Source organism: Coenobita brevimanus, chromosome 15 (assembly GCF_032717465.1).
Source record: "Coenobita brevimanus isolate Jiangsu-jjx chromosome 15, ASM3271746v2, whole genome shotgun sequence".
Lineage (NCBI taxonomy): Eukaryota > Metazoa > Arthropoda > Malacostraca > Decapoda > Coenobitidae > Coenobita > Coenobita brevimanus.
Window position 1 is genome coordinate 34,735,214 of NC_136968.1, and position 24,476 is coordinate 34,759,689.

Genomic DNA, 24,476 nt, shown 5'->3' on the forward strand with positions numbered 1-24,476 from the left:
AATTCTAGGTTACCACTAAACCAAAAAAAATGTTACAAAAATACATAAAGAAGTAAATAAAAATAAAAACATACAATACGACATCACTACTGTACGAGAATATGGAAATAAAATGAATGTGGAAAATACATCAATAAAATAAAGGCATATCTGACTTAAAACTTACACCATCCTGAGTGTGCAATCAATCCCTCCATCATGCAATCCTTCACTACCCCAGCAGGAGAGTAAGGTCCCAGGGCTAGGTCACTCAATCCACATACTTAACCCTCTGAACCCGGGTAACGTCAATTTTAGCCTAATCTTGCTGCTACGAGATAAGCTCATTCAATTTCGGAGAGACATTTTGAACTGAAATGGCTCGTCAATCCAAATCTAATCCACATTGATCAAAAAATCAACCCAACCGAGAATAAAATCATTAGCACAGTCTATGGCAAGATTAAACTGCAAAAAAGACATCTCCAAGCTCAGTGGGTAATGTGGAGAGTGACCAGTCTTTAACCCCTGAGAGGTAAAAGTAGCAGTAATTTCTGGTGTGCGTGTGGTGGGTACGGTTAGAAGTGTGGGAGGCAGACTTTCCCAGCAAACAGCTCCGACACCACAGTCATCCACAGCGCCAGCACAAAGAAGATATACGAGTAGCCAACCTGGGGCAGAGGAAGTTGAAGTCAATCTCTCTCTCTCTCTCTTTCTCTCTCTCTCTGCCTCACAGCAACCAGCAAGGGGTGTAGTGGAGGGGTGCTGCTGCCCTCTCTAGGATTTGAACCATGTGCTATCAGGCCACCAGATTTAAAGGTAACAACATATAACCATTTGGATACCACAGTGTCTGGTGATAGGCTGATTACAATGAAAAGTAGCACACTTGATGGGTTTAACATGAATCAAGAGAAGCACCAGGCTATAAAACAGTGACAAGACTTGGAATGGGGTTATAGACTGTGACCTCTGGGATTTGGGACTGAATAAGGAGGCTGCCAGAGATCAAGCAGCATGGAGAGTTTTATGGTGACCAAGGCTGACGTACGGAAGCACGTTTGAGCCTTAATGAACAATACAAACGAATTAACAAGCAAAACACCCACCTGGAAGCTATTAGGCAGCTGGTAGGGTTCGCCGCCGATCTCCTCGACGTGGAAACCCATCGGAAACACCACAGCGGCCAGGCAGAACAACACCACTGTGATGGAGGTAAATTAAAGCATATAAAAAGCTACATATAATCATCACCACCATCACCATCCCAATCTCTTTCTCCCACCCTTACCCTGGGTGAGGCAGGGTCCAGAGAGCTAGGGTCCAAGTTAAGATGAATATGGTATAGTTGTCAAGCTTACAGCCACAATCCCTCTAATGGCAGTACCTCCCAGGGTCCATTGAAGCCAAACTCTACCAACCTATCTACCTATCAATAGCCAAAAGCCTTAATCCTGAAAGGGATGGCCACAAACTAATTGCCTCTATGTCACCCTGTCCCCTGCCATTTCAATGCCCTCTCCCCAACTTACACCTTCTCTCTCATATACCTCTCCACTCCATCTCTCCATCTCATCCTCCATCTCCCCCTTCCTCTCCTCTCCTCCCCTCCCCCTCCCTCACATACACTCTCCTACTTAGCTCTCACTCTCCATCAACTCACTTGCAGTAAATCCAGCCCAGCGAGCATACGTCATAACGCTGAGTTGAATGCGGCAGTGTGAGAGTGCCAGGAATATTATGGTGACGGTAACACAGCCACACCCTAGCAGAACGCACCCTAAGGTAACCAGCCACGCACCTCCCAGCGATGGGGTGTAGCACACCTGTGGGGAGGGGTAGGTGAGCTTGCAGGGACACATATGGATAATAACAACACATAATAATAGCAACAATAATAATTATAATAATAATTGCAGTGGCATACATAATAATGATAATAATAATAATAATAATAATAATAATAACAACAGTAATAATAATGACAGTAATAAGTTAACTAAAAATAAGAATTAATCTTTTCTTTCTGAAAAAGCACCAGTTCTTCTAAATAATTCACAACTATTTAAACTCTCCCTCCAACAACCTATCATTTCATTAGTAGTAATGGATGAGAACTGTGGCACAATTAAACCATGCAATCATCCATGACAGAACCATCTCTTACGCTTTCAGAAAGAGAACATTCAAATGTTTCTTAAACTATCTAAAGCTTTATAGATAGATAGACAGATAGATAGACAGATCAACAGACAGACAGATAGATAAAAGGATGTCTCCTAGCTAAATGAAATCCATTAGCAAAGTGTTATAATTTCATCATTTCCCACGGGTTAAGCAATTCACCTGACTACACAATGATAAACAATGATGACTGCTAAACAATGCCTATCACATCACTGGGTTTAATACATCTGTGTCAACACTGGTGTCTTGCTTAACCCGTGTGTTGGTGGAGGCTGTGTACCGCACCTGTGGTCTGTTGTGTAGGGTCTCACAGGTCCACAGAAGTCCCAGCCTGGTGTCTCCTGTAAGGCAAGGCACAGCATGGGTTACAGTTGCTTTGTTTTCATCTGAGGGAACTGGACCATTCATACAACTTAAATATTCAGTCATGGTTGTGTGAAATTTGATAAGTCTTAGATAAGAAGTACGGTATGAATGAGTCTCCTTGGTTACTACTTAAATTCATCCCCCAGTCTGACTACATTTGGCCTTTAAGAGCTAAAAGAGGTTAGGAATCTTTGTCAGACACGATTAAACAGACTAATGTACAACAATGCATAACAGACAACACACAACACTGAACTCTTTATTATTCCTGTTATGAAGTCCCTTGTCTCATTTATCTCCTGAATCAGATTACATTTACTGCTTTAGTCTTGCTCCTTCCATTATATTCAATTGACTTGCAATAAAGGCATCTATTACTGAATGGCTTATCATTCATCTCAGGAAGGGGAAATTTTAATGAAACGGTTAGTAAATGCTGCTCTGACCTCTGAACAATTTAAAAAAAATAAATAAATAAAACAAAAAATAAAATCAAACCCAATTGTTGAAGAGGTTAAATGACTGAAGAACATGTAGCAAATCACTGCAGGACACACTAATGACAGCAAATCCTCACTCTAAGCCTGGGATAAGGCCCAAAACACTACGACATTTTTTTCATTCAACCACTGCTGAAAATATAGAAACACTGGCAAACCAGCTTTATACAGCAAATCGCTTTATACGGCAAACCAGCTTTATACGGCAAATTTGCTTTATACGGCAAATCAGCTTTATACATGGCTATGGAATCTTAAAACACAGTCTGTCCCTCATTAAAGTGTAGCATCAAAGGAAAGGCAAGACGTGAAATAAGGTGATATATAACAACGGCTTACTGTAAAGTACTTCAACTCATGGAAGGGCTTTGTGTGAAAGGTGTGGGTATCTGGTGGGTACCCTGATGGTAGTTCTAATTATAACACTGAATAATGAGTGAATGAAAATATGTCCAAATGATGACGATTTACCTCACAGAAAGATTGACAGGTAAGTGTAAATGACACAACACTCAAGGTGGTATGTTTAGACCTTGAATAATTTAGGCAAAGTGTAGTGTAAATGCCTAATATTTGATGGCCATTTATGAAGCACCTACAGTTATTATATATGGTCAGCCTGCATCCCATACTACAAAACACAGTCAGCAACCTCACAGGAAGGCCAAATACATTCCATCAATGCCGAGTACTTCAAAAATCTTCGTCAAAATTTTGGTGCCTGTATCCCACTTCTCATTTTCCAGTGTGAGCATACGATCTTTACTTCTGCATGTCACTCTGATAACAGTTCTTCTCAGGAAAATGTGTATGATAAGGAATGGTGGTGTGATACATATATGGATTACAGATAATTAATGATACATTTATTTTTCTAACACCTTATAACAATGATGATGATGATGATGACATAACAAAATTTCACAAGAATGTAGTTAATGCACAGCAAATCACTCTGGCTAAAGAAAATGAATAAATGTTTATAGTAGTTGTAAGCTTAAAATGTACCAAACTACAACTACACTTAGAAATTTTGTAATCAGACAACTTTTAAGGAAGTATAGTAGAGATAAAGTAAGCACTGATCAATATTTACCGTACCTTATAAGCTCCTCTTTTTCAGTTATTTTCCTCCTCCTCACCACCTTGTTTTTATCTGAATATGCAATTATCCTTTTGGTTTGTTTAGATGATGTTAATATAATACCTCAACACTGAATCAACCCACACACGACAAAAACAACCCAGTGGAAAAAAGAAAACTGCCAAAACAGACGAACGCGTAAATACTGACCTAAGAACGTTATTTTCTAAAGTACGGTACTTAATAGGGTGGTAGGTGGTGGCGACCATCATCCACTCACTTGATGTAGTGCTGCCTACTTCTTCCTTAGCCTTTATCATTCTCTTTCTGTGCCTGTTGTCCTCCCTTCCTATTTCTCCCATCTCTCTTGTCACTTATTGCTTTTCTTTCCTTTACAGGTGGCTTTACATTGAGTGACAATCCAAATGGTTTCCTGTAAGCCAAGAAACCATTTACAACACTGGGTGGTAACCATATAACCAACTCATACGTGCTCCCCACGTGTCAGCAAGTGGGTTGGTGGAGGGTTAGTGCCCCTCCCCGTAAAACAAATAACTCAAAGTCAAATGGCCACCCCTTACGGGATTATGGCGTCTGGCAATAGATAGATAGATAGACTTAATAAACCGTACCAAGAATCAACCACCTCTGATTATAACAAACCACTACATTACAATTATAAGATAACCTAAATCAACATAAAATATAAAAGTGGCCATGACCTTTATCAATGAATTTTTATGGAGTTAAAAATCAACACAAAATTAATTTCACCACTGACTTAATCTTGTAGATAGTTAAGAAAATACACAAATTAAGGAAAAATACCATGATAATAAGCTTTACGACTCAATTAGCCTTGAAATTACAATTCGTTAAGTACAAACCACAAAGCCCACCCGTCACCCTTACCTCCCACATCAGACACGATCCAGTCAGGCATGGCGAGGCTGACCATGGCTGAAATATCCGCCGCAAGGAACAGCGCTCCGGAAATTATCGTCAGCTTGTCCATTTTCCCTGGCCTGAGTCACACTGAGGTCAGGGAGAGGATAGACTGTCAAATACGATCAACGTTATCAGTCGCTCATCCCATCCATGTAAACAAAACGTTATAAGTGACAGAACTTGTTATGGCGTCTATACTTTTTCTTAACCCTAATTTGACATTTCCGTGGTTTACTCTGATATTATAAGGAAAGCACTACAAAATATTAATGGTATTTCGCTGATAACAGAGCCAAATGTAAATTCTGGCGAACTTTACCGAAAATACTGTAAAATCTAAACGTGGAACTGACCTCTCGTTCGTTAGAATCTGATCACCTATAAACAGTGTTTAAATGAATGTCATTCGTGTGGTATTGCTCCTAGCATGCATTTTCATCTTTTAAGCTAACATGACATGCATTACCACTCTCAGTATTGCAGTTAACTACATAAAGAGGTCTGCAGAAAATATTCTGACAACACAATTTTACTAGAGAAGCATTTTTTCATCTCAATACTGTTCAGCTCCTCTCTCTTTCCAAATATTGCTGTCAATAACATTGTCAGCACTTACGTTGCCCCATAATTCTGAGCTGTGGGGTTGCACGCTGTTATAATCTGCAATGGGTAAATGGTCTCCCTTCGCCAACTGGTTGTTAGGCTGTGTAATTTTGGAGTCAGTTTTCCTCAGTGAACAAGTCTACCCCTACAGAGGACTGCAAATGAACATTATCATGACAGAACTTTCTCTTTTCCCCTACTTTTCTTTTCCCTTACACCTTTCCCCTCTTTTCCTTTCCATTCCTCACCCCTCCCTACTCTCTCCCCCCCTTTTTTCCCTCATACCTTCCCCCTCTTTCTCTTCCCATTCCTCACTGTTTCCTACTCCATTTCCTCCTACTCCCTCTGCTATATAAAAACATACTTCATCCCTATATATACCTGTAGAGGGGTTAAGCTATTCTGAAACTGTAATAACTCACCAATCGATGCCTTTTCTAAATACAAGCATACTGTTTTTCTTCCAATCTTCATACAGTACCCTCAACCTCCCAAAATGCTAGTGTTTTTATATACTTTCTGCTGAAGTCATTTGCAGGACTGATCAACACAAAGATGAGCATTTTCAGCCTGCAGTCCACTGGGTTGATATTTAGGCCAGCCAGGGGCAACTATCACTCTATCTATAGCCAGACACCTCAATCCTATAAGGGGTGGCCACAAACAAATCACCTCCATGTCATCCTGTCCCTTGCCATCACACTACCCTCCACCCAGCTCACACACCCCTCTCTCATATACCTCTCCATTCCATCCCTCCATTCCATCCTCAGTCTCCCCCTCCCCCTCACTCCACCCACTCACATGCACTCTCCATCCTCTCTACTTGGTAAAACCATCTCAATGTATTTCTCCTAACAATAACAGCAGTTCACAGGTTCACAGGCAAAAAATCACCGTTTTATCAATATTTACATTTAATTTGAGAAGCCATTTAAAATTATTACACGATAAAGCATAATATACACATCCATGTCCAGTTCCTGAAAGTTAAAATACAGCAACTTTTTTTTTTTCAATGTATGCCACCCATATCACTCAACATATCATGAAAAACAATAAACATAAAAATAAAAATAATAAAATAACACACACACACACTTCAATACATCCAACGACACCACGGCTTTGATAATTAGGTAAACATACATTCAACAACACCTTAATGACTGAGAGGGATGCCTTCACATGGTGGCACTAAATGTATCCAGTTGGCTCCCTGCCCGGTTATACAAACATCCCTCAACTCCCTCCCTATCTTCCAAAAGGAGAATGGTGGACAAGTGCAATATCAGCCTGCAGTCCACTGGGTTCATGTTTAGATCACCTTAGAGCCACAACATTAACAACAACACCTTATGGCACCTTTCATGCGACGTATGACTAGTACTTAACACATAGCAAGATCTGAATGTACCGGTACATTTCTTGTTTAACCTCTTTGGCTGAATGGCACATAATAATAATAATAATAATAAAAATAATACTAATGTAATGGTAATAACACTAAAAACAATAATAATAATAACAATAATAATTCATCATCTAATCTAATAATAATAATAACACTACTACTACTGCTACTACTACTACTGTATGGTACTGTTTCTATTACTACTACTACTACTAATAATAATAATAATAATAATACTGTAATAATAATAATACCTAGCAATGGAGATCACATTTGTATTCTTAAACACACAGAGTTGTACGCATGAGAGACTGAGGTTGCATTCTTAACACATACAGCAAATCATTAGGTCTATTTTTAACACCAAGATCATGGCTGTAATCTTAAAAATACAGAGATTACAAACCGTATCCACAAAGAAGAAATTACTGTATTCCTGGATCTGATAAAAGGAGTATTCTTTATCTCTTCAGTGACATATTTTTTTCAGTTTTTCTTTGTCTTCATATTTTCAAACAATATTCTTTTTACTCCAACTTGGCATAAAACTGACGAGAACATGACTGTATTCTCGGAACTGATAAAAGGTGTGTTCTTTACCTCTTCAATGACTTTTTTTATTCAGTTTTTTCTTTGTCTTCATATTTTTCAAACTATACTCTTTTTACTCTAACTTAGCCGAAAATTGTCTTCTCCTCATCTTGAATGTTGAGGCGTAACATTAGATTAACACTAGAAAATAATCCTAATTACAAAGAAGTGCCGTGGAAAGGATGTAAAGCCACAGCATTGTCTTTTTTCTCCACCGAGCTATGTGAAATAATCTGCAAATGGACAAAAATCTGGGCCAAGTTAGCATAAAAACAGCATATTATATTTACTCTTACCTTACCAAGATCTGAAACATTTCCAGCTCAGTTGATGGCCAGGTGTAGTCAAACTGGAGGGCTATTTTGACTAGTAACCAAGGAGACTCATTCCTGTCTCTTAACTCACTGAATTTCAAACAAACATGACTAAGAATTCAGGTTATAAGACTAGCCCAGTTCCATCATGTGAAAATTAACCAACTCTATCTTTCATTTAAAAAATTATCACTAAAATTTAACAAAAACTACACCTTAGACTCATCTAGTTTGTAAAGGCTCCAACCTACTTGCATGTGTCAGCCTTGGTCACCTAATGGTAGATCTCCACGCTGCTTGATCTCTAGCAGCCTCCCTATTCAGTCCCTTATCCCTGAGGTCACACTCTAAGCAGTCACTCCTAAATGGAATAAAACATCTGAAGACAGCCAGAAAAGAAAAAAATAATAATAATAATACAGTAATTCATTCATTCACTCATCTAATTAGGAAAAGGAAAAAAGAAAAGAAAAATGGTGGGAAAAAAGTGGTCAGAAGGAGGAGAGGGGGTAACAAAACTGCCCCATCCTTTACAGAAAATCACATGAGATGGCACAAAGGACACATTTACCCAGGCACAACAATATTCAGGCTGATGCTGGATGTACAACTGTGGACAAATGAACCTCCCATACTTTCACTGTTAGGCTGGCAGTACTTATATATAATCATCACTTTTGGGGCATACATGAGGTTGTTTATAATGGCTCCAACAAGCTTGCATGCATCTGTCCTCGTTTATAAAGCCTCCAGCAAGCTTGCACGAGTTCATCATCGTTTATAAAGCCTCCAACAAGCATACAAAAGTTCAGCATCGTTTATAAAGCCTCCAACAAGCTTACATGCGTTCACTGTCATTTATAAAGCCTCCAACAAGCTTGCATGCAATGGCCTTGGTCACCTAATGGCAGCTCTCCACACTGCTTGATCTCTGACGGCCTCCCCATTCAGTACCTTATCCCCGAGGTCACACTTCTTGACCTTGTTCCAAGGCACATATTCTCATCAGGTAAGAAGGCTCCCTAACGTCTCTTCCTTAAGTATTTATTTTCCAAACAACCCATTAATATCCCGTGTTTTGCTTCTTCTATCTATCTATCTATTGCCAGACGCCTTAATCCCGTTTGGGGTGGCCACAAACAAATCGCCTCCAAGTCGCCCTGTCCCCCACCATTTCACTGCCCTGCTCCCAACTCACACCCCCCTCTCTCATATACCTCTCCACCCCATCCCTCCATCTCATCCTCGGCCTCTCCCTCCCTCTTCCCCCCTCCACCTCACTCACATACACCCTCTTTGTCAGTCTTTCACCCTCCATCCTCTCCACATGGCCAAACCACCTCAGTGTGTTCCTCATAACGTTTCCTATCACATCCACATCCTTATGTCTTTTTAATAACAGCACAGATTGCAGGAATAACACACAAGAATACAGTAACGGAGAAGAATCAGAAATAAACTGGTAAGGAAGAGGTGTTAGTAACCTTCCTAACTGTGCGTGAAGACCACTCCAGGGCTTTTTCAGTCTGCCTCTCACAACCCTACCCCCGATGTTCACACCTCTCGCTTTCCGTACCCAAATGTCATCCTCCGTCCTCTCCACAGAAATAATACACAAATACAGAAATACCGCCAAATTATCAAACACTCAGACGCACAAGTAAAAAAATAAATACATAAAATAATAAATAAATAAATCTTTCCCTTTACCACATCAGGGAAGCCAAATACAACCAGCCAAAGAGTGAGAGTGTACCAGTTACTTTTGTCCCCGATTGTACGGGTATTGACTCAGCTTGTGTGGCACCCTTACAAAGCATTTAGTCCTGCAATCTATCTATCTATTTTACTGTCTATCTAACTATTTTACTATCTTCCTTCTTAATTTATCTATCTGTTTATCTACCTATCTTTTCACTACCTATCTTTCACTTTAATGTATCAATCTATCTGCTCACCTCTCTCTCTTTCCACTGACTATCTATCTTCTCATCTATCTATCTACCAGTTCACCTAGCTATCTTTTCACTATCTATCTATCTGTTCACCACACTATCTTTTCTCTATCTATCTATCTGTTCACTTATCTATCTGTTCACTTATCTATCTTTGCACTATCTATCTATCTGTTCACCTAGCTATCTTTTCACTACCTATCTATCTGTTCACCTATTAATCTACTTATCTGTTCAGCTATCTATCTATCTACCTGTTCACCTATCTATCTACCTATCTATTTTCTACCCATATTAATCTGTGTTATATTTTACAATCAAAGCATTTAATCCATAGGTCTAGTTATCTTTTTACAATCTATCTATCTTCATAATGTATCTATCTGTTCACCTATCTATTTTCTATCTACTTGTTCATGTATCTATCAGCTGACTCGCCTTACGCTATCATAAGAAGACACTTAGTTATACCGATTCACTTACACTCCTTCACTCCATATATACACTATAAATTATCATCATCAACATAATCATTCAATCCCAGAATTTGCCCCATATAAAGAAGACCATATAATAATAATAATAATAATTATCATCATCATCATCCAATCACACTTTTACTCATATAAATAAGAGCACATACTTCTACTACTGCTACTACTACTAATAACAATAGGAACAGTAACAGCAATAATAATAATAATAATAATAATAATAGTAATAATAATAATAATGATGATGATGATGATGATGATGATGATGATGATGATAATAATAATAATAATAATAATAATAATAATAATAATAATAATAATAATAATGACTAGAATTGTTGCTACTGTACTTAAATTGAGATAGTAAAAATTCAAACACTGTACCTCCTGTTTTCTATATTCACTCTCTCAGATTCCACAAAAACAGACATTTCACCAACATATACCTAATCCTCTTCTCTCTGTCTGTTTTGTCTGTCTGTCTGTCTCTTTCTCTCTCACTCTCCCCAGATCCCACGATAACAGATGATACTTCACCCACACATCCCTGATCTTCTCTCTCTCTCTCTCTAAAATTCTCCCTTCCCTTCCCTTTCTCTCTCTCCTCTCTCTACAGATCCCAGGAGAACAGATGATGCTTCACCAACATATCCCTGACGCCCTCCCTCAGCGGCCTCTGGTCCTGGTTGGGTGGGGGTGGCAGCTCCCAGTCGGGGTTGAGGGTGAAGGGGAACTGTGCCAGAACCCGCAGCTCGCACTTGATCTGCACCCAGCCTGGCGAACGCAGGAACGACCACGGCTGATACCACCTTTCCACCACGTCAATACTCGAACACAGCACCTCCAGCCAGAGATGTAGCACCTGGGATTGGGAAAAATAAATGTCTATCTATCTATTGCCAGATGCCTTAATCCCATAAGGGGTGGCCACAAACAAATCGCCTCCATGTCACCCTGTCCCCTGTCATTTCACTGCCCTGCTCCCAACTCACACCTCCCTCTCCCATATACCACTCCACTCCATCCCTCCATCTCATCCTTGGTGTTAAAAGGATAAATGTAATGGTTAAAAGGATAAATGTAGTGGTGCCAAAAGGATAAATGTAATGGTGTTGAAAAGATAAGTGTAATGGTGACAGTGACGGTAGTAGGTTCTGGTGATTACAGAAGTACTGTATGATTGAAATGATGCTAATGGACTGAAGAATGATTGAAATTACACCTGAACTACAAACAAACACAGCCCCTCCAGCCAGAGATGCAGCACCCGTAAAGTTAAAAAAAATAAAAGCATTGCTCTATTGTCTATTACTCTTGATATGAACAGATCTTTAAATCTGGCTCTCAATAATTTTCTCTCACTCTCTCTCACCTGTTCATTAAGGCCAAGACAGATGAGGGAGCGCAGTTTGACATCCATCTGTGCATGTACGGCATCGTGACTCATGTTGATGGCCTGGACGCACCGATACAGCAGCTGCAACATTACAACAGTTAGTTCTTCCGACTCATACATTATTACCTCTGCCAATGATGCTGGACAAAACTTATGTATTCACCTGTATCTGTTTGTGTACAAGGCGTCTCAAAAAATTATCGGACTTCAGTTAAATCTTATGGACAGGTGGGCAGTGGGTCTAGCAAGAGCTGATTAGATATTTCAGTGGATATGGGTCTGGTTGCAGGAATTAGTCATTAATTTTACTGGGCTGATGGAGGTTTGCACTCTCTGAGACTGTGTAACAGGGTAGGCCATGACCATAGAATTAAATGACTATGTGAGACCATAAAAGTATTCGCCTGGTAGGAAAGTGGAATTACAAGCAGTAAATCATTATGGCGTCTGGCAATAGACAGACTGATAGAAATCATAAATTTTATTGGCAATGGTGAAGGTATGCACTCTCTGTGTGCTTTAAATTTCCCTGTACAGTCACTGGTTTCAAATTTTAAGGCATACTCAATTCCTTCAGTATTATCTACTTATCTATAGTATCTACTCATTTATCTATCTATTTATCTACCCATCTATCTAGAGCAGGACACCACAATCCCAGATGGGGTGCCTACAAACAAATGGCCTCCACATCACCCTGTCCTCCCCTATCACGCTGCCCTCCTCCTAACTCACACAGCCATCACTCGTATACCATCCAGTCAATCAAAATGTCCATCCTGCCACGGCCTCACCTCCTCCGGCGTCAACACCTTGCCATCCTCGTCGAGCCTAAAGGTTCGGCACAGGACCAGACGCGAGTACACTGAGGAAAAGTCCCGCTCCACCTCACGACCTGCTGACTCCTCCACAAACAACCACGGGTGACATGGACCCCCTGCAAATAATAATAATAAAAATAATAATAATAATAATAATAATAATAATAATAATAATAATAATAATAATATCATCATCATCATCAACAAAAAAATAAATAAAAAATAAATCAAATCACAAATAAAAATAAAGTTGTGTACAATTACAATCATCACCATCATCATCATCCAGACCTCCTTTCCCACCCCAGGGCAGAGTGAGGAGTAGCAACGTCCAGACAGCCCAAATCTGCCCAATTCAATGGGCCACACTTCCATTCGCTCACCATTCAAGCCCCTGGAATCCTGGCTCCATCCGATACGCCAGAAACATTCACCACGTTCTGTAGCTTCACATAAACTTATCACCATCATCATACACCAAAATTAAATCAAATAAGAAATAAAATTAAAGAAATATCCATCCATCCATCCATCACCCAATCCTACGTTGCCCCATGAGGAGAGTCGGAGCCCGGGGCTAGGCAGTTGGTCCCGACATTTCAGATGAGTGTGATAAAGAAATGTACAAACAAATAATAACAAAAAAACAAACCCTTACCTAACAAAGACGTCTGCCTCATGCCGTGCAGCAGGATGGCCTTAATCGCCGGACACAGGGTTCCCCGCACCAAGTCCGTCACAATGGCATTAATGGCGTCGTCACCGGCCCGGCTGTACTCCTTGCTGCGCTCGTCCAGCATCTCAACGAATTTAGCCGGGAACCAACCTACGGAGGGAGAGGCACTTTTATTACACATCACATCCATTCAACTCAATCTCCTGTCAATTCCTGAGCCTCCTAAACTTCCATACTTTGCATTCTATATTTCTGTCTGTCTATCTGTTTATACGTATCTATGTGTCTGTCAATCTGTTTATATGTATGTGTCTGTCTATCTGTTTATATGCATGTATGTGTCTGTCAGTCTGTTTATAGGTATGTGTGTGTCTATCTGTTTATATGCATGTATGTGTCTGTCAGTCTGTTTATGTGTGTCTGTCTGCCTGTTTATATGTATGTATGTGTCTGTCTGTCTGTTTATATGTATGTATGTGTCTGTCTGTCTGTTTATATGTATGTCTGTGTCTGTCTGTCTGTTTATATGTACGTATGTGTCTGTCAGTCTGATATATGTCTGTGTCTGTCAGTCTGTTTATATGTATGCATGTGTCTACCAAACTTTTATATATATATATATGTATGTCTCTCAGTCTATTTATATGTATGTATGTGTCTGTCAATCTGCTCCTATCCATCTATGCTGACATTTCCTTGAAGGCATTACAGTACTGACTCCCTCAACCATACACACAGCCTCTCCAATACAACCACCATAGGCACTTTTCACCACACACTCCAAACAGCTTCCACACCTATACCCAAGCATCAAGCACCAGGTGGGGGCGGGTCACTTCCCAGTACGAGAAAATTGTGTTCCTTCGCCCAATAAATCAGCCACACTCCAGGACCCTCAAAATGCAGCTTATTTTTTTATTTTTTATTTTATTCTTTTTTTAATGCAAGGAAGAAGGAACCAAAGGCCTGAATATGTATGGTATGGTCACCTACCCACGTGTTCAAATCCCACACTAAAATTAAACCAGATATTCTACTTATTAATCTGTTTGTTTACATGGCTGTCTGTCTGTCTGTTTGGCTGTCTGTGTGTAGTCACTGCCTACATGTATATCTATCAGTTTCTGTGTCTGTCTGTTCCCCTGTCCATGCCTATCTATCTATCTGTCTTTATGCATGTGTGTCTAACTGTTTCTATGTCTGTCTGTTCCAATGTCCACCTCTGTCTGTCTGTCTTTTCATACATCTGTCTGTCTGTGTGCCTCACCTCTCAGGCCATTCAGCTCTCCTATCCAGCAGTGTTCATCACGCTGGGAGATGATGGTGATGATGTCGTTCTTCCGGAAGCCAAGTTCATCATCATCGTGCCGCTCAAAGTCTGAAAACCACAACACTATTAATACCGAGTGATTCAGTATTCGGACGCCTCAGACTAACCACAAGACACTAAAGTCCTCCAATCAGACCACCAATAATCCGAAAACCCCAATACTGTACTCCAAATTTGTCAGGGCAAAATTTTTCTTGTTTTTCTGGGCTTTTCTTAAATTTCACTGGGCTCCTTTCAAATTTTCCAGGGCTTTATCTAAGGATTTATCTGGCTTGGACCTGCTCTTGGACTTGGACGTACCTGCCTCCAACCATTCATCCACATTTCTGTGCATTTCCCGTGAGTAAAACAATTATCCATATCATTTTAAGTGTTTAGTTTATGATCATGTACATATTTCTGATGTTTTCAAAGGTCCCTCCCAATAATCCGAAAAAAAACAATAGTCCGAAAGTCCCTAGGTCCCCTGCGATTCAGATTATAGGACTTTCATTGTGTATCTGTTAATAATGAAAAAATTTAAATGAAACTCGGTACTAAACAACTTCACTATTTCAATTATAAACTCTTCTTTTAAAACCCTAAAATTTAAGCTTACGGAGAAATAAGCCTGAAATGAAACACCACTCTTCCACCAATGCAGGACAGAGTGAGCATAGTGAGTTAACTACACTGAAGAAGGAGGACAAGATGACAGAGGCAATTTATCTGGCCACTCCTCATGAGATAAAGGCATCTGGCAATAGGGTGATACACTAAACTACAGATGCTACAGAACGTGGTGAATGTTTTTAGCATATCTGATGGAGCCAGGATTCCGGGGGTTTGAATGATGAGTGAATGGAAGCGTGGCCCATTGGATTGTGCAGATTTGGGCTGTCTGGACATTGCTACTCCTCACTCTGCCCTAAGGTGGGAAAGGAGATCCGGATGATGATGATAATGACAAAACTACACACATTTTTTATCACAGTACCTAACAGTGCTTTTGCCCTGCGGTGTCTGGAGCGTGCCGTGGCCAGGAAGTTCGGAAGGTCGTGTCCGTGTGAGGCTAAGGAGTAGTCTGGGGCCAGGCAGGCGGATGTGAAGTTCGGCTCCACACCCTGATGAAAAAAAATAATAATTACAGGTATTGTGATTATGGATGTACTGCACTGACCTTACTCTAACCCGGCCTAAAATAACTATCTTGCTATCTTGAATGATGAGTTTAGTAGATTAATACGTCAATGATTGTCATGAAGAAGTGCTATGGAAAGAATGTTGAACTGTAGTCTTGTCTTCCTGTGCCTCTGAGCTACATGAAACAGACAGAAAAAGAATGAAAATCTGGACCAAGTTAAAGTGAAATTATAGCTGCAATTATGGCACAATGGCTTTAGCTGAAGGTGGCACTATAAGAGTTGTCATTTTTCTTTTTTTTTTTTCTTTTTTTTTTTGTACCTTATTCTAAACACACTCCCTTCTACCCATTTATCAACACTTCTTTTTTTATTCTTTTTTCCCCCTAACTGGGCATAGGCTTCACAACCCACCCTTACCCATCTCACTCTACCCTAGTGTACCTTTTCCATAGCTCCCCAAGAAACGAACGGACCATCTCACCTGGAAGTGCCGCCCAACCTGCAGTATGGCCTCCCTCAGATCCACCAGCAGTTCAGTCTGGCGGATGTTTTTGTTGCGGAGATCCTCGCTGTTCTTGTCCTCACCGAACAGTATCGTCTCCAGCATGGACTTGTTTTTGTTTACCTGGCGTCTGCACACGTAACATAAGGTTAGGTACGTTATGTTATGTTAGTTAGGTAAGGTAAGGTAAGGTAAGGTAAGGTAAGGTACAGTAAGGTATGGTAAGGTAAGGTAAGGTAAGGTACAGTAAGGCATGGTAAGGTAAGGTTAAGGCAAGGTTAAATTAGGTTAGGTTAGGTAGGGTTAGTATATATTAGTTTACAGGATGCAAGGTTAAATTACACTGGTATAAAACTTACTTATTAAGGTGCTGCTTGGGTAGGTTGGTGGAGTGGTCTGGGTTGATGAGAGCCCCGTGGTCGGCCATGAGGTAGGCCAGGTGTTTGCGTCGGTGCGTCTCGACCATCACCTCAGTTAGGCTGCCACACACACTCTCCATCACCTACGAGAAGAAAAAGAAGAAAAGTTTATTCCTCTCTCCCTCCCTTCCTCTCCCTCTCTCTCACTCTCAGTCAGTTAGGCTGTCACACACACTCTCCATCACCTACGAGAAGAAGAAGAAGAAGACGAAGAAGAAACAGTTTATCTCTCTCTCTCTCTAACACACACAGACAAACAATTTTTTTTTTTTTTTTAATGCGAGGAAGAAGGAACCAAAGACCATGAGCCCGCAATAACAGTTCCCTCCAAGAGAAAAACAAAATACAAGAGAGAGCCAAATTCAAGATGGATAGAAATATTTGAACACTTACAGATATAGCTAGAGAGAGGCAGACAGACAGATAGTTACAAATAGATACAGACAGACAGACAGACAGACAGACAGACAGATGGATGAAAGTAACAGTTGAACAGATACATATATACAAAATGACAGACAGACAAACAGAAAGATAGAATGATTGACTGACAGACACACACAGACTAATGAATGGAACAGCTGGACATTGACAGAGCTAAAGAAAGACAGCTACATAGACAGCTACAGAAAGAGACAGATAGTTAGACAGACAGCTACATAGACAGACACTACCTATCTATCTATCTACAGCCCGACGCCCTAATCCTGCAAAAGGTGGCCGCAGACAAAACGCCTCCAAGTCACTCTGTCACCCACCATTTGACTCCCCTCCCCCCAACTCACCCCCCCCTCCCTCATATACCTCTCAACTCCATCCCTCCACCTCATCCTCGGTCTACCCCTCCCTCTCCCTCCCTCCACCCCACCTACATACACCCTCTTAGTCAGTCTTTCATTCTCCATTCTCTCCACATGTCCAAACCACCTCAGACACACAAAGACAAATTAACAGAATAGATGGACAGATACAGAGCTAAAGAGAGACAGACAGATAAAGAGATAGAGAGACAGAAAGGTAGCCAGATAGATAAACAGACAGACAGACAGACCACTGACCTTAAATAAACAGTCAACATCATCCACGTCTCCAGGAATGTCCGAGAGAGCGTTGAAAATCTGTGCTGAGTTCTCAAGACTTCGTAATTCTGCCTCTGTGGAAGAAAGAAGATGAGTGACAGAATGATGGAGAAAGTAAATATAGATAGACAGATAAAAGGACTGATAGAGAGATAGACAGATAGATAGATACCAGGTTTAGATAAGAGATAGATACAGATATATAAGAAAGATAAAGATGAGTGACAATGATGTAGAAAGTAAATATAGATAGATTGAGGGACAGATAGATAGATAGACTGATATATAAGAAAGAAAAAGATGAGTACCTGAATGATGGAAAATAGATAAAGAGATAAACAGACAGATAAATGGATTACTGTCAAAACAACTGGATATAACAAGGAATGAATATGTGGGGAAAAGATAATTAATAAGGAGACCGGAAAAGGTAGGAACACAGAGAGACAGAAAGTACCAGACAAACTCCCACCTTTAATTTTCAACATGGCGAGGGTGACCTGGAAGAGCACAATAGATCCATCGAGGAAGAACAGGTCCCACACCCTGAGGAGTATCCTGGTGTGGAGGACGGAGGCAAAGACAGTGACAAACCAGTGTAGGGTGATGAGGGAGAGTTCTATGTCGTGTTCCCGCACCACACTCTCCACGCCAGGCAGGTACGTGGCCACCAGAGCAGACAGAACACGTTGGTCTGCCTGTACACCTGTTGGTTAAGGGTTACTTGTAGTGTATACAGCACCTACATTATCATTCATTCATTCATCATCCAATCCTACATTGCCCCATGAGGAGTGTAGGAGGCCGGGACTATACACCTCACAAATATCATCCACGTCAGTGAAAAAAAACATAGGATGACGATGAAAATTATCTTAAAATTATGTGTACCCAGGCTCATCCAGACATAAATCCAAGGGACTATGAACCTAGTGGACTTCAAGCTGGTTACTCTTCTCCTACAGTCCACCCTTCTCCTGCCAGAGGATAGGAAGGGAGTTGAGGGACATCCATATTGCAGGGTATTGGAAAGATATAACCTAGGAAAGAATGAAGGAAAGAAAGACAGAAGAGGGAGTGTAATGTCACTTGCAAGCAGAAGGATGAGGAAAGAATGAAGGAAAGAAAGACAGAAGAGGATGGAAGGAAAAAAGGATGGAGGTGAGGAAAGGGCAGACACCCAAAAGCAGCACTACATCGAGTGAGTGGATGGTGAGTGCCCCCACCTACCAATGGTAACAATAATGATGATAATGGCAGAGACAGCTATGGAAAAATAAATAAATAAAACATAACAAAATCAGGTGACACAGTACAGAAAAGCTCACAAATATTAGCGCATCAACCCCTACCTCACCACCCCCACCACCATCGGCTTACCCAACAGCGTGGAGGAATAGTAGGAGGCCGGCAGGAGGTCCTCAACAACGGTACACATTAGCCAAAATGCCTCCTCCTCCTCCAGAAACAGCAGCAGCGACGCCACTACCATACCCGACCCCTGGCAGTACCTGAACCATGCGTGTTAGGCGTTAGTTCAAAGACAGGGTATGGTACAAGAGGGGCATGTTGTTAGTTTAGAAGGTATGTGTGTTAGGTGTTAGTTCAGGGCAGGGTATGGTACAAGAGGGGTATGTTGTTAGTTAGTTTAGAAGGTATGTGTGTTAGGTGTTAGTTCAGGGCAGGGTATGGTACAAGAGGGGCATGTTGTTAGTTAGTTTAGAAGGTTTGTGTGTTCAGGGTATGGTACAAGAGGGATACGTTGTTAGTTTAGAAGATGTTTGTTAGGTGTCAGTTCAAGGATAGGGTACAGTATGGGAGAGGCATGTAATCTGCTGGTCTGTTAGTACAAAAAAGAGTACAATAATGGAGTGGTACATGTGTTAATTGCTTAGTACACAGAGGGAGTACAGTACAAGGGAAATTTAATCAGTTCATGTGCTAGTTAGTTCAGATAACAGTACAGTACATTTACAGGAAACCATCTGGCTTGTTACTCAGTGCAGAGTCACCTAAAGGCAGCACTACATCAAGCAAGTGGATGGTAAGGAGTTTGTATTTAAGAGTGCATGCATATGAAGAATCTCAAAACTCAAACCTACTGTGTGTGTGTGTGTGTGTGTGTGTGTGTGTGTGTGTGTGTGTGTGTGTGTGTGCAAAACCAAGTCTTAACCCCTGAACCTACTTAATATCAATGGAAGCAGAGAATAAGTCACCACAAAGGAAGACAACAGTTATGGGAAAAGAAAAGAAGACATAGACACTCACAACCCTGACCCAGCAATCCCCAAAACACACCAGAATCACGTTGCATTATACATGGTGCACCCCGTATACACACGCATCTATGTATGTGTGCGTTATAAACAAAGCCACCAAACGTACCCAATATCCGGATAGAGCCAGGCCAGGGCACGCAAAACCCGCCTGAGCCTTGGTATGCCCGTGGAGGTGAGCTGCGAGAAACAGGCATTGGTGGGCATGGTACGCAGCAGGTCCTTCTCTATCTGCTTACTGGTCATGAGGGCGTCGTTGCTCGAGGCTTTGACCACCTCACGGTACGAGATATCCGACTGTTGCTGTTTTTGTAGTGCACCTGTGGGAGATAAATGAAGTCATACAATAATCTGCTCTCTCTTTCTCTCCCTCTCCCTCTCTCTCTGCTTGCTGGTCATTAGTGCACTGGTACTGAGGCTTTAACAGCTTTAGTATTAGATGCCTGACGGTGTTCTTGTAATACATCTCTAGTATATAAAATTAGGCTATTTTTCTGAAACACAAAAGAGACAGCCTGGGAGAAAAAAAAAAAAAAAATACCGATTCCTCATATTTAACATCCACCAATAAACTGTGAAGAAAGATTATTTTGCAAGTTGAAATACGCAAATATAAAAATCTTGCACTGCCACCTGCATCTGCTGGCATGCACTCAGCCGACTATGTTTATGATCCACCAATACGCCTGGTGTGGTGAAGTCACTCCATGCTCCAGGGGTGTGCATATCTAACCCACACAATGTTTATTTTTCTGATGTATTTATAATAATGGCAAAAAGGTCAGAGCTCAATGACAGACTGCATACCTCCCTGGCCACATTTAATATTATTATTTTTTTTTTCCAGTATTGTCCTTACTTTGTATACGTGCATTTTTTTCAGCAGTTTTTCTTCAGGGCCAATTCGCAAATAAGCTGGGGACATGGGTGTTTGTTCCACAGAAGTTTGAGGCTAACTGCCATAATAATAACAATAATCATCATCACCATTATCATCATCATCATCATCCAGACCTCCTTTCCCATGCTAGGGCAGGGTTAGGAGTAGCAATGTCCAGACAGCCCAAATTTGCCCAATGCAATGGGCCACGCTGCCATTCACAATAATATTAATTAAATCTTTCAAACGTACCTGACAGTCGCATCCAGAGCTGTGGTCGAAGGGAGTGCGGGAGTCCAGCGCGAACCATGGTGCGGAGTTTGTCTGTGCGTGGCAGCCTGACTGACACATGCTCCCACGTTAGCTCCCCCACCTCCTCACTGTGGCTGAACTCTAGGTATGCTATCCACTGCAATCTTTAAAAAAATCAATAAATAAAAATGTACAACTGAATATTAATACTGTATACTAGTGCCAGTGTATTTTCACCTGCTGGAACTGAGCCACACCTACACCTCAAACACTAGGTCCTGCTACACTTCTTACCTGTGCTGTGGGTCCTCGAGGAACGGCTGACTAAGGAGTTTTTTGCTGCTCTGCTCCGGCCCGTCCTCCTCCTCCACTCGGAAGCCAAACTCATCAAATCTACAAACATGACAAGATTTAGAAACAACACTCCAATGAGACAGGGTATTACAACACATCTTTACTGGTTTTACCATCTCTCCTTTTAGCAGTCATCATCATCATCATCATCAACATCATCATTATCATCATCCCTCCTGTCCTTCCCATCTTACCATGCTACCATTCCTCTCTATTAAGTGTCATTATCATCATCTTCATCATCATCATCATTATCATTATCATCATCATCATCATCATCCCTCCTGTCCTTCCTACCTTATCATCCTACCATCCCTCTCTTTAATAACTGTCATCATCATCATCATCGTCATTCCTCTCTTTCCTATCTTATCATTCTACCAGCTCTATTAATCATCATCAATCATCATCAATAGCTCCATTAATTACTTTCCATATCATGCTATCCTTTTGAGTAGCAGTTTTCCACATCTAATTAAATCTCCCTTCATTCATTTTTCACTAAGCCTTCATTTTATTTTTCACTGATCAAACCACTAATTTTACACTGTTCAATCTTTTATTATACAGGCTAATTTAATACTTTGTGGAGCACTGATTTTCCTCAGCTTATAAAATACTAAAGTAGGGCTCAGTTTTCTAAGTGGTTATTTAGACTAAATTAGGTTTGACTAAATAGGGTAGGGTAGGGTAGGGAAGGGTAGGGTAGGGTAGGATAGGGTAAGGTAAGGTAAGGTAGGGTAGGATAGGATGGGATGGGATACGATAGGATGGGATGGGATGGGATAGGATGGGATGGGATAGGATAGGACCAAATAGGATAGGATGGGATGGGATGGGATGGGATGGGATAGAATAGGACTGGATGGGATAGGAGAGGAGAGAAGAGGACAGGGCAGGGCAAGGTAGTGAAGGAAAGGGAAGAGAAGGGAGGAGTACTGTAAGTCAGTAAAGGATAGAGTAATGCAAGGCAGGAAAGGGTAGGCCAGTGTAGGGTAGGGTAGGACAAGACATGGCAAGTTTCCCTGAGTCAGAGTTAGGTCAGACCCGGCTAGGTTACGTACTGTTAGCAAAAATTACATTAGGTTAGATGAGGTCAGGAGAGGTTATGTTTTGTTTTTTTGTTTTGTTTTCTTGTTAATATCTGAACAGAGGAAGGAAAAACAAATGAATAAAAAAAACAATCAGTGCCTCACCTATAATCAGGCTGGTGGTTTGGGTCAGTGTGCGTGTCAGTGTGTGAGAGGCGCGTGAGGATATCCTGCGGCCACATAGACGGGGTGATGGCCGAGAATGGACCTCCAGCGCTGGGTTCACTGCCACCGCCGCCACCACCACCACCATTGCCAACACACCCAGTCAAGATACCTGCAGTGTTTTAATATGAGGAATTATTAGGTACAGTATTAGAGGACTCTTATTTTACACACTACACTCTCTCTCTCTTTTGCCACATATATTGCCCTACCACTACCAACACATGTAGCCAAAATACTACTTGTAGTAATGATCAAGGGGTGTCAGAGAGTTATATTACAATACTACCACACCATTACTCACACAAATATACACAATTCAACACCACACCTCATAAAAATAAACACACCACACCACACAACACAACACTGCACCACACCACACCATAATACTTCACACCACACCACTGTACACCACACCACAACACAACATAATACATCGCACCACACCACACCACAAAGAACACTCCTACACCACACCACACCACATCACCTCTAAGCCACACCCCATCAACGCACCTGTACTCAATCCTTCGGGAGCATCAGGCAGAAACACATCATCGTTCTCCTCCTCAGGGTCGGCCGCTGTCTCCACTCGGACCCCCGTGGTGCCGTCGCTGTAACCCTCGGGAGCACGCGGCCCGAACAGCGACCGTGCTATCTCCATCTCTAGCACCGGACGCGCCTCACTACAACATCAACAATTACAGCTCTTTCATCTCGGATTTTCATAATTCTGCTGCTAATTTTACACAGATTGACGTCACAGAAAGATGAGACTGGTGTACATTCCTCCTACAGCACTTCTTTGTGACTAGCATCATACTCTAGTGTTAACCTACTGGTATAACTCAGCACTTGGTGGAAAGACAGCAAGTTTAGGCTGAACTACAGTAAAAGCAGTGTAGCACCTTTGAACAACCATTAATTTGTTAGTGTACTATAGGTTTGGCCATGTGGAGAAGATGGAGAGTGAGAGACTGATGAGAAGAGAGTATGTGAGTGAGGTGAAGGGGGGGCGAGAGGGAGGGGGAGGCCAAGGATGAAATGGAGGGATGGAGAGGAGAGGTACAGTATATGAGAGAAGGGGGTCTAAGATGGGAGCAGGGCAGTGAAATGGCAGGGGAGAGGGCAACATGGAGGCGATTTGTTTGTGGCCACCCCTTACAGGATTAGGGCATCTGGGAATAGATAGACAGACAGCCTATAGGTGGTGCTTGATACCAGAGAGGGATGCCTTCATGTGGTGGCAGCAGTGTAACCAGGCAGTGAAGATGTCTGGTGGTTCAAACATCCCTTAACCCCTTCCCTGTTCCCCAAAAGGATGATGGCAGCCTGCACAAGTAAATACAGCATTGACCTAAGTTCTCATTACATGATATACTATGTAGGCTTTGTATTCTAAAAAACTCTTCCATATACTTCAATATTGCAAGCCGTGGGAAACTGGCAAATCAGTACCATATTATAAGTAATGAGGGAAGATTAAAGACAATTTTTTTTCTGCAAGCTGCGATCAATACGGTATTTTGACATTACTTATTGAGCTTCACTTTTGGGCAGCTTTCTCATTTACACCAGCTTGTTTTTGTCCTGTGATTTCATTTAAGGTTAAAGATTATTGGAAATGTGATATAAGATACTGAACTAACTTCATCTAACCAAACCAAAAGGGA

General features: G+C 41.3%; 2 protein-coding genes across 2 annotated transcripts; both read right to left on the reverse strand.

Moving 5' to 3' along the window:
• Positions 1–470: 470 nt before the first annotated feature.
• LOC145390637 (uncharacterized protein C16orf52 homolog A) lies at positions 471–5,193 on the reverse strand. The gene is made up of 5 exons (XM_080265429.1): positions 5,029–5,193; positions 2,452–2,507; positions 1,643–1,805; positions 1,089–1,183; positions 471–650 (listed from the first exon to the last, which is right to left on the reverse strand). Exons 1-5 carry the CDS (start codon positions 5,129–5,131, stop codon positions 558–560), a joined length of 510 nt encoding a protein of 169 aa, XP_080121555.1. The 5' UTR covers positions 5,132–5,193; the 3' UTR covers positions 471–557.
• Positions 5,194–11,045: 5,852 nt separating this feature from the next.
• LOC145390638 (small G protein signaling modulator 3 homolog) lies at positions 11,046–23,475 on the reverse strand. The gene is made up of 16 exons (XM_080265430.1): positions 23,320–23,475; positions 22,741–22,912; positions 21,485–21,583; positions 21,191–21,354; positions 20,168–20,378; positions 19,163–19,293; positions 18,255–18,488; positions 17,762–17,856; positions 16,644–16,786; positions 16,264–16,414; positions 15,635–15,761; positions 14,596–14,706; positions 13,311–13,478; positions 12,626–12,768; positions 11,808–11,912; positions 11,046–11,297 (listed from the first exon to the last, which is right to left on the reverse strand). The coding sequence occupies exons 1-16, from the start codon at positions 23,465–23,467 to the stop codon at positions 11,046–11,048; spliced, it is 2,454 nt and encodes an 817-aa protein (XP_080121556.1). The 5' UTR covers positions 23,468–23,475.
• Between the last annotated feature and the right edge of the window lie 1,001 nt (positions 23,476–24,476).

Excerpts from the sequence above, each read along its gene's own strand:
- LOC145390637 (XM_080265429.1), bottom strand. The coding sequence starts at position 5,131 with ATGGACAAGCTGACGATAATTTCCGGAGCGCTGTTCCTTGCGGCGGAT. Across the intron at positions 1,184-1,642 it reads CTGGGCTGGATTTACTGCAA|TGGTGTTGTTCTGCCTGGCC; the intron begins GTGAGTTGATGG and ends CCTCCATCACAG. Across the intron at positions 651-1,088 it reads AGCTGCCTAATAGCTTCCAG|GTTGGCTACTCGTATATCTT; the intron begins GTGGGTGTTTTG and ends CCTCTGCCCCAG.
- LOC145390638 (XM_080265430.1), bottom strand. The coding sequence starts at position 23,467 with ATGGAGATAGCACGGTCGCTGTTCGGGCCGCGTGCTCCCGAGGGTTAC. Across the intron at positions 19,294-20,167 it reads TGGCTCTATCCGGATATTGG|GTACTGCCAGGGGTCGGGTA; the intron begins GTACGTTTGGTG and ends CGCATGGTTCAG. Across the intron at positions 12,769-13,310 it reads GAGGCAGACGTCTTTGTTAG|GGGGTCCATGTCACCCGTGG; the intron begins GTAAGGGTTTGT and ends TATTATTTGCAG.